Source organism: Micropterus salmoides, unplaced genomic scaffold (genome assembly GCF_014851395.1).
Source record: "Micropterus salmoides isolate LMB-PRFRI ecotype aquatic unplaced genomic scaffold, ASM1485139v1 Ms_hic_scaffold_14, whole genome shotgun sequence".
Lineage (NCBI taxonomy): Eukaryota > Metazoa > Chordata > Actinopteri > Centrarchiformes > Centrarchidae > Micropterus > Micropterus salmoides.
The window spans coordinates 26,840,485-26,851,362 of NW_024040485.1; the positions used below are offsets into that span (position 1 = coordinate 26,840,485).

A 10,878-nucleotide genomic window follows, 5' to 3' on the forward strand; every position below is an offset into this window, starting at 1 on the left:
CAAGGTTTGGAAATAGCCGACCACTCTGCAAGGTAGCGTAGCAGCTGGAAAAAGCCACTGGTTTAGCAGATGCCGTAGTGTAACCAGAGCCCACTGAGAAAAGTTGGGGAGTGTGAGAAAATGAATCCAACTAATAGCATAACGTTGAAAACCAGCTTAGTGAAGCAGCAGGGGTAGAATCACAGAGTAGCTGAAGTTGTTTGTGAGCATGTGAAGCAGCGACAGACACGCCGGCGTCCTCTCACACACACTGATCATAATCTCTTATATGATGTAAACATGTTGAATAAATGAAGAACGCTCTTCCAGAAAGTCAGCTAATGTTACCAAGTTGATGTATTTTTTACATTTATGATGTAAAAACAATGTTTATTGACAAAAAAGATAAACATTACCTTCTATATGATACAGATGTACCCTACTGAATTTTTGCTGGATGCAGGAGACCTGCTCTATATGATATTTCCAGTAGTCACAATATTCTGTTTTCAGAAAGGCATGTTTACAGATGTGCTAATCATGTTAGCATGTGTTATTCAGTTCAGTGACCTAAACAGAAATGATCTCTGGCGTGATGAAATAATAAAAAGCTGTTACAACTCTTACAAGTACAAAAACGTAAGGGCATGGTGATGAAAAAGAAATATAGGTTCATATTTAAAGGTACAATGTGTAATTCCCGGCCACTAAGACATTCTGCCCCTCCGCTATTTTTTAATCACCAGTAACGATCGAGCTGATCTGTATAATAACCTCTTGAATTAAGTTTTTTATTTTTGAAACTCGAGCATAACAGCGGAGAGAGAGAGAAATATCAGAGAAAAAGACAGAAAAAAAAGGATTGGCAAGCATGGTATGCATTTTTTTATCAGAATCAGATCATTTATAATAGATTATCTTAGCGGCACTTCCGCCTCCTGTGTTTCTGGACAATGATGATTTCACGCCAGTCTGTCCAGTCAGAGACGGGGAAGATCAAGTGGTGGTGGGAGACAAAAAAGCAGAAGAACGAGAGGTCGGGGAGTGCGAGCGAGAGCGAGAGGATCTCTTACAGCATCACTGATTGACAAGCGCTTAGGGCACTTCTCCATCCTCTCATGTTGGGCTGAGGGCAAACTGGATGCTACAGTGACTCACTATCACCTCTCGAGGCACAAAATGGTATTACAAGACAGGACGGGTATGGCTAGCAGGTTAGCATGCTAATTTAAGTACATAATCTCTGCAACGCAATTCATTTGACATCACGTCAGAACTGTTACTTTACATTTTGTTCATAGCTATTTTGTTATGTTTTGAATGAATATCTTACACATTGCACCTTTAAATAAGAAGATCCAAGGTTTATGATTATCAAAATCTGGAGCGTTCCCATTTAACATTGGCAAAGTTGTTGTATCTTGTCTGCCAGTTTTAAGCAGTGTAGGATCCTGATTTTCTCTCTCTGGAGCTCCTCTGGACTGACTTGGCCCACCAGCTTGGCAGCGAAGTGGATCATGTCCTGCATGAAGAGGCCCACAGCTCCTCTGGGTGCAGGAGGGATCTGGGTCAGGGTGCAGGAGTCAAAGCGAAAGTTTATGTTCTTAGCCCTGGGGCGGCCCGGTCCCCGTTCCTCAATCCATGTCAGAGGTCTAGAAGGACACAGATGTTTATTAATGTTTAGATGGCCCTGTAATTTACCTGCCTCCACCCCTGTAACAGCAGAGGCTGGCTACAACATTGGGGTTTAAACATGTTAATCTGGCTACTGCTCAATGACTGATCGTGAACTTTGCTATTTTAAGTAAAATGCTAAACAAGACTACAAAGACCTTTCTAGTTAGGGGTGTAGCTAAATTTGCAATGTTAAATTTTAAACAGGTCAGAGTGGGATTCAAGAGGCCAGTATACTTTGACAGTGCTTGCTGGGTAGTTGAACAGCACTTAATAATGTGTATTTATTAAACTGACAACTAACATTCTGATTTCAGAAAACATTACTTCAGCCTGTAACTGGACTAAAGTTGTACGAACCTGAAACCTGAAACCTCAAGACACTTCTGACAGAAACTCTGCTATTTAAAACAAAGTTTCAGTCAATCCATCACATTGTTATTTTGAAACATTATCCACATGGAAACCATATCTGCAGTGATATCCTGTAACAAGTGTGGATAGTCCCTCTCCTCTCTGCTTCTGTCGCTTTCTGCCGGTGTTTCTGGCTCTGGGGCTGTAGTGTCTGGATCTGTGGTTGTGGCCTTTATGCTGCCCCCCATGTTCCTGCTCGACACCCGCAGCTACAATTATCATTAGTCCTATTATTATTATTATCATTACTAGATATATTATTCATTTTAATTGATAAATTAATCCACTACCACCATTATCACTATTTTACATCTCTATGTGGAATTTCCGGTGGGGGTACTGCGTTCTCCTTTTCCTTGCCACAATCGCCAAGTGCTTGCTCATGGTGGGAACTGTGAGTTTCTGTTAATAATATTAGTACAGCTTAGACCTGCGCTATATGAAACTAGAAATAAGATAAAATGCACCAATTCCTCCTGTTCAAGTAACATCAATGGCCAGCTGTTTTAGGAAATTACTTAATATTTAGCTATGTAACTATATTTGTAACTGTTTGAATTGGAATCAATGGACTAGGGACTGAGAGGCACAGACAGGGTAGAGAAGTCAGACATTATTGAGGGATGGCCTAATACATTTTTTAGTTTTAGTATTTTCATGGGTAGACATACAGGCAGATGGATGTGTCCTCCCTCACCTGTTGTCAGATGTCAGCAGCTTTGCAGTCATCTTGCTGTAGTTTTTACCAGAGTCCTCCTCTAAGGTTGCTGCAGTTACTGACAGCTCACCAAACAACTCAACCAACCAGGTGAGGCGAGCAATACCACTGAATGCTTGGAAACCAAATCCAGGCTTCAGAGGTCCACCTTGAACAAATGAACAATACACAGTCATTTAAAATGTACATTTCTTTACAGACATTTAGCTTGAGTTGAACATGAGAGGAAAGTTTTGGATAAAACACATAGTCTCTTACCAGTAAAATGCAGAGTACCTTCCTGCAGGATTTTTCCCTCTACCTCCTTCTTCAGTCCTTTGAAGTCTTCTGTCAGCAGCTCGATGTGTTCCTCATGGAGAATCAATCCTGACACACACACAAACACACACACACACGTTTACTGAGATAGTAGATTGAGATGCACATACTGCTAGTGTGTTTTTGCAAAAGTGTCACCCAGAGCTGATTGTAGGAACCAAGCACTGATCTGAGGATGTAGAAGTCATTTGGTGCAATCAGGAACAGTGAAACTTCACCCCAGACATGCTCCTCATAGTGACAGATGGTCATTACCCCAAACCATGTTATCAATAGTAGTGTTACTTTCATCAGACCAAACTAAATTAAATTTATTTGTCAATGACAAAAAAATGAGATGATGATGAGACGGCGACAATGTCCTTAAACACTGACTGTGACTATACTAACATGCAATTTCAAATACAGTGAAGCAGACAAAAAGAAATTGTGAGTGCCTAATTATATCGGATGGCAATTAATGTGGTAATAAGATTTTTGGAAAAAACACTACGAATTTGAAGCAGCATATCAAGGCTAACCACCCGGGAACTGAAAAAAGTTAACGTCTCCTTTGTAATAACAATTACAACAAAGCTAACGTTCCCATTTTAATAAACATTTTATCTATATGTGAGATGAGTGAAATAAAGTAAAATGATAAATATCTCTATTTTGGTTAGAGCAGTTTGACCAAAATGTTAATCAAAATTATACTAATAAGTTAGAAAAGACTAAAATGATGGTTAATGACTAAAATCAGACTAAAATACCCAGACTTTTAGTCAACTAAAACTTGATTAAAAAATAGTATACAGTGGACTGAATATGACAAAAATTAACAAGGAAATTTGACACAGGACTAAGTAAATATTAAAATGGCAGACAAAATGAACACTAATCAAAAGTACTGATTATTATGATGTATCTGAAACAAATTAATTTCCTTCCACTGCTAAGGAGGCGTCTTACTGCTTAATAACTGCACTGAAACTCACCGATGGTCTCTTTGAAAGCATTTCTCTGAACTTTCCCTCCTGACCTGCACATTGAACATACATGTGGGTACTTACACATTGTTATAAATTAGTCTCACCTTTTTCCTGGGCAAAATCCCAGAGCTCCACAGCAGCATTGTAGTTCATGGTCATGGGATACTCAACACAGACGTGTTTCCCTGCCTGTAGAAAAGTTCTGATGAGAAAGGAGGAGGGAGTTTTCTGATTAGAAACTCTTATTGTTGTGCATTCTGTTTCTCCATGGGATGTTACATATGACATATTACCTGATAAAGTTACACACACTGCCTATTTATACATCCAGCAGGCACACAGCAACACCAGCATTCATTTGGAGGTGTTTATCTGGCCACCTGACTAATGTCAGTCCAATATTCACTCTCTTTTAGCTCTGGTTTGGTCTCCACCATCTCTTGAGGGAAATATCCGACTCTGACTGAGATGCTAAGTGCTCCACTATGCTCACCAGCTTGTCTGTTACTTTCTCTGCCTGCTATTTGCTGCTGAGCAGGTAGTGTACATTGGTTTTATCTGTGTATTTTCACTGAAAACAACTGCCTGCTGCTGCTGGAAACCAGATGGGTGTTTCATGTAGGTGGCTGAGAAAAGCAGGGCTGATTGTCTTGAATTAACCTAACAGGAACGGTCTGTTTCATAAAGCTGTGTTGTGAGCAGACTAATTAAAGTCTGATTTGTTTCACGGAAGAAAAAACAGGTCTCTTCAATTTAAGTCAATACAAAACATGTAAAATCAAAGCTGTGTGGCAGGACAACTTTCTTTACTTACTAAGCAGTGAGCTCATTACTGCCACTGGTGGCCAGAAGGTGGCCTACCAGCTACCAGTGTACGCTCAGTGACTGAGTTGAGTTTAGTCAGTGGCCCAACACCTTTCTAAGATACTTTCAGTTGATTTTGCCTTTTATTTTGTATTCATTGATTGATTGATTAATTCAGTGCAACACGGCTCAAGTGCAGAGACTTTTTTGCAGTTATTTGTCTCACACATTACCTGATGTTATCCTCATGCAACATATTCTCAGTGCAGATGAATGCCACATGAATATCGTCTCTGCTCACGGCCTCTTCTACTGAGATCTGACTCACTTCCTGAGTGTCCAGGCTTCTCCTGTTGACAAAAACATCTGTCAAGATGATATTGATGAGAATGAAAAGAAATTGTCAAACGAGACTGTAAACTATACAAAATGGAAACGTATACTCAGTTGGCGGTTTATTAGGTCCACCTAGCTAAAAGTAGTACAGTCTAATCCGTCACTCCACCACTCTGTCATTGTGGCTATTTGTAGCACCCATACCTCTAATTAATCGCATGTGCCTGTAAACCGTTATTGCAGTGTCGTATACATAAATTTATGAATGCGCCTTTGATTGACATATTTCATGTCCACCTCATCATTTCACCTGCAGCTATCTAGCCAGCTGTATAGTGTTCCCCACAGATAGACCTTCCTTGGGCGGGCGGCCCAGGTATATTTGGCAATCCATTTTAGCATTTTGCAGAGAAACACAGAGATATGTTATCTGGTATTATGTTACAAGACGCAGACACAGTGGATATTTTACAAGGACCAGGACCAGGAAGCAACAGTAAACAATGAACAAACCAGTCCAGGGCCCTGTTTCAGAAAGTGGGTTTAGTGAAAACCCTGAGTAAGTTAAGCCTGAGATGAGGGTCTTCTTCCAAGTTCAGATAAACTCTAGATCAGTAACCCCAGCAACTTACGCTGTGAACCTAACCTCCTCAGGAGGAGGTTTACTTCATACAACATATGCTGAGTTTCTCTCTGACTCCTCCTGCAGAGCCTGAAGTGGCAGTCTGACATTTCCTCATTCATACTGTCCATATCAAAGCACATATCTGAACGCAATTACGTCTTTAGAAACTTGGAGATCCCGGTTAGAAAGGCTATTTGTTTTTTTTAACCAAACATGACAGCTTTTATGATCAATCTGTCATCGATGTATGGACAGAGAGCTATCTTTTGACATTGTGGATTTATCCTCAGCACAGAATAAAATCTATAAGCTACACTGTCCTTCTTTATAACACAGAGACTCTGTGGACATTAAGGCAGCTGTCAGGTTGGCAACATTTGCACAAAAACACTTACCGTGAGCTACATTACTGCAATAATCACTGTTTAAACTAATCTGTATAAAACTGATCAATGAACAGTATCTTTCATATTGTAGTCGCACTGATTGGAACATTTCTATCGTAGTTATCAACTGGATATGATGTGAATATTTCTGAGTGAGGATGACTGTGGTGCAGCTGAAACAAACAGGCCTAAAATAAGTTTAAAAGTGAGTTTTTCATTATTAGCTGCTGATAGTCTGAATGTGTTTTGACAGAATTTCATAAAATACGAAATCAGTAAGATCATGTATCAATGTCTAAAACGTTTTGAACCTATAGACACATTTTCCACTGCAAAAAATCATTATTGGGCTAACCTACTGGTTTCAATCACAGGTCCATGAGTAGGTCTAATCTGTTCGATTAATATTTTCATCTTCAGTTATGGTGAATCGTAGTATCGGAGCTTTTTTTTCATCCACACGCTTCCATCAGGATCAACATACTCTGAGATGACTGAACTGATTCTGATCAGCTTTTCTGGAAACAAAAGTTTCACATCTCAGGCTCAGTCAACTCAGAGCTCAGGGATAAGCTCAGAGTTTGTTGAACCTGCTTTCTGAAACGGGACCCAGATGTCATTCAGTACTGTTTTGAAAACGAAGCGTGGGTGGAAAATTCCAAAAGACTTTTCTGTGAAAGTTCTGTGTCTTTTTGGCAACTTCATAAAACATGCAGATCAAACACATACAGGAAAAGAGAGACAGAAAAGGCAGGGCAATCAGGTGTGTTTGCAATTAGAGACCAGAAGTGTAGGTGTGTGTGTGAGTGTGGAAGACAGAACTGAAGGGTAAAGCCAGGTGAGCAGTTTCAAGTAGTGAGAAAACACTTACACAGCAGCCGCTGCCGCTGTCATTCTGTGAGAAACACTGATGTACAATGTAAAAGTGCAGACTGACAAAATCTGTGTTCACTCAGGGGTATGACTATGACTGAGTCATCAAAGTTGAGTAAATCTTCCTTTCTTGAACATTTGATTGTTTTGAGAGAAGCTGATTCAGCTTTATGATCTTTTTAGAGACTGTAGTTTGTGCTGCTGTTACACTGCTATCCATGCCACATGACTTTATTCGTTAACAGTCCAGTTAAAGCTGCAGTAGGGAATTATTTTAGAACTAACTTTTTAGATAGATAGATACTTCGGAGGAAATTATAATTTGTTACAGTAGCAGCAACCACATTCAGTCCACACACACACACACACACACACACACACGCAACACGATCTATATAGTTGATTTGTAAAATAAGAAGCTAAGAAGCTAAAGAAGCTAAAATATGCTGGAGTCCTAAAAACGAGAAGAATAAAAGAAGCCCAATCGCAAAAGTTAATTCACTACAAGGACAAGTATCCTATCAAAACATTTCTAAACAAAAATCAGGGTACAATGAATTACCCGGACAGTTATTTACTATTTAGGATCTTCCGAAACACCTCTACGGTGTGAAGTGGGTGCGAGGGAGAGACTTATGCAAAGTTTTGCATTGTATGTTCAATGTTTACCGACTGCAGCTTTAAGGGCTGAACTGTGACTACTCACAGTGGATTTCTGTTATTCTCATGTTGGGACTGGCCACACACACACATCAAAAAGTATTCCTATTCCAGTGTGGATGTCATTATTTTAGAAAGGGTCTAATGTATCTGTAATGTATCTTTATTTCTATTTTTTCTTTAAGGACACACACTGACAGGTACAGAGTGCACGCAGAAGGACTCTGTGCCCTCCCCAGGTTGTTTCAGGCCATGTCCTATGTTACTTATGCCTATGGCAAATAATGCTTGTGTTTATCTGTGCATGCTGTGCAGCATGTGCGTATTACCTGGATATGACTCCTCGGGCAGTGAGCTTCTCTGCAGGACTGCCAGGCTGTGGAGCTAACATGTCTCTAATCCTCACACAACCTGCTGTGCCCATGCCAACCACGACTGCTCCAAACATGCTGACTGAGAAGCAAAGAGAAGAGGTTAAAGAGTAGTTCAGTGCATGAAGGGCCAAGTGACCCCTTACATATGTTTAAACCAGGGCCGTAGCAAGATTATGTAAATATTCAGGTCATAATTCCACCCAACAGTCCAGCGGATTAGTTTGAAGAAACTGTTTAATATACAGCTGGTCCAACATAGTCTGACTTATGCTGAGAACTGATGCATCAATGCAGTTTTACCTTCATCTCATAACTATCCCATGTGGTAAATCATATGCACGTAAAACTCCCTGCTAGTTTTACCCGCATATGATTTACCGAAAAGACATACAGCATAGCATTGTATTAACATTCCCCCTTAGATGAAAAGTAGCGTCCATTTTCACATTTATGCTACATAGGCATTAAAAAGGTTTTTCTCTTTAGAAGAGGTGGTCATTTAGATTATCTGTGAATCCTTATGGTCTGTTGGATTTGTCTAAATTTGTCTTGGCCATTAAGTGTCACATTTTTATTCACGTCTGACTGCCGTGATAACGTAAGACAATGAGTGTAAAAATATCCACCATCAATTTAAAGAAAACCTGTTATGTTTATCTTTTAGTGTAAACTGCACTTCAGGTCAAAAGGTTCACACAAAGTTCAGTGGACTGTTTACCTGTGTGACAAGCAAAGACTCTACAGGCCTAGAGCTCTGCACTACGATCTAATGAGTAACAAAGAAATACTTCCAGATCCTAATTTCTTTTCAGTGACATTTTGCTGAGTTGGCACAACTCATAAACGACAGTGAACCCAGCAACAACAATACAGGCTACACCGGGGGGGGGGTTCATAAAGCTAAACTACATAGCTGCCGTAGAGAGGTCGTTTTGAAATATTATACAGCAGGGGTTTTCAAAGTCTGAGACTGTGGACCTCCCCTAAGTCAAAGCTTGGGAAAAGTCACCTCCTAACCCGCCTTAGTTTACTTGCTTAATTTTGCTCAGTTCCTGGATGCATTTAGGGTTATGATCATGGTGGAATGATATTGCTGTGTGACATAACTTCAGACTTCACCAAGTACATTACAAAAAGCTCTGTCCTAAGATATTTATTAGTTTCTGACTTTGATAAAGTGGGTTTTTAAACAATTCCCCAAAACTACTGTATCTCCGAACTCTCTCTTTAACTAAATCACACAGACATAGGCTATTCTATGTGGTCTGATTTTGCTAACTAATGTAATATTGTTTCACACTCACTGAGCTTCCACAGAAACTATTTGGAGCCCTCCTGGGGGGGCCAGCTTCCCACTTTGAAAACCTCTGGGTTACACAATGTATAAGGAAGTGTGATGTTGGCAGTGGTGAGCTGGATAACAGTACTTCCTACACTGTGAAGGTTGTGTTCAGCTGTAAAATGCCCCATAAGTCATAAATAAAAGACCACTGACTTGCAAGTCAGAGCTTGACTGCACCTGTGTGGACTAAGTTAACCATTTTAAGTAATCTATGGTAATCATTTATAGTATCTAAATATAGATACTAATGGTAGAAACTGAGCACAGCTGGTGCCGATATTATTTTAATTCCCGTGTCTAAGTTTCCTTTAATCAGAAATCCAAAAACAGCACAGTCCAAGCAGAATACCGGGCCGATGTGACCCGGGGACAGTTGTCCTTTTGTGACTCAACATTAACTTACAGTAATGCCATTTGTTCGTCGCCTTTCTGCAGGACAAGCCTTAGAAATTAAAGGACACATTGCTGCTCACTTACCTGCTTTTATTTCGCTCTTCCGCGACCCACACGAAGAAATCTGGATGTGTTTGTTGTGCGTATGTAAAGAGATGACATAACACGAAGCTCGCGCTTGGATAACAACCTCACTGCTGTTGAGTCTGCTGCGCGAGGCGGTTCACTATCTGTCGCAGGCATTACATAAGGCGCGCTTGTTATGCTGCCGTGGTGAGCCAGGCCTACGGTGGGAGAGGGGCGGGGTTTTCTTTCTTCACTAATTCCTAAATATTATAATCAAGTTTGAATTTATGGACTCAGTAATAGGTATTACCAAAAGAACTGTACTTACAAATCATATAAAACACACTTAAATACATTACAATGATTATATTACTATTACAAATTAAATGCTGTAAAAACTGCCATTTAATCCTGTTTGTACAATGAAATGAATCAATACTCTAATAGAAAATACTCATGTCTCCTGTGTGGCATTCACGACAATGGGATTGTCTATTTCTGCTTTTTCACTCTTTTTAAGATGTTCTTACATAACTTGAAACTGAAGTAGTTTCATAGTTGGGTCCATGAACTCCTCCTGGATAGTGCTGGGTTCACTGATATTTCAGGCTGACTGTCTAGCACTCTCCAGGCTGGCCATCGCAACGTGACGTCGGGTTGTGTTTCTCCAAAATTTGATTCTGTTAAAACTTTTTTTCTGTAGACTATTCATGCCAGAAGAGCACTTTTCAGAGAACCAGGTTTACGCTGGTAACCACAACCTTTCAAACCTCAACCTGTATCTCACTATGGGAGATGTGGCCGAGTCCTGACTTGCATGCTCCGAAGCCCATCACACCTCAGCCCAGAAGGGTCCCACAAGCCCTCTACGTGGGCTAGTACACATTTGACATGAACCCACACTCAGACATTTGTTTGTGATACAACAACAAGATTGTTTGAACT

General features: G+C 40.2%; 1 protein-coding gene across 1 annotated transcript; it reads right to left on the reverse strand.

Annotated features, from left to right (window-relative positions):
• Window positions 1-318: 318 nt before the first annotated feature.
• On the reverse strand, window positions 319-10,102 carry LOC119902545 (biliverdin reductase A-like). The gene is made up of 7 exons (XM_038718809.1): window positions 9,952-10,102; window positions 8,088-8,211; window positions 5,112-5,228; window positions 4,179-4,276; window positions 3,044-3,151; window positions 2,765-2,933; window positions 319-1,631 (listed from the first exon to the last, which is right to left on the reverse strand). Exons 2-7 carry the CDS (start codon window positions 8,204-8,206, stop codon window positions 1,376-1,378), a joined length of 867 nt encoding a protein of 288 aa, XP_038574737.1. The 5' UTR covers window positions 8,207-8,211; window positions 9,952-10,102; the 3' UTR covers window positions 319-1,375.
• Between the last annotated feature and the right edge of the window lie 776 nt (window positions 10,103-10,878).

Bases quoted from the DNA above. Each gene is read 5' to 3' on its own strand.
- LOC119902545 (XM_038718809.1), bottom strand. From the start codon at position 8,206: ATGTTTGGAGCAGTCGTGGTTGGCATGGGCACAGCAGGTTGTGTGAGG. The intron at 5,229-8,087 runs GTAATACGCACA...TTTTGTCAACAG, and splicing joins GCCCGAGGAGTCATATCCAG to GAGAAGCCTGGACACTCAGG. The intron at 2,934-3,043 runs GTAAGAGACTAT...CATTTGTTCAAG, and splicing joins AGGTACTCTGCATTTTACTG to GTGGACCTCTGAAGCCTGGA.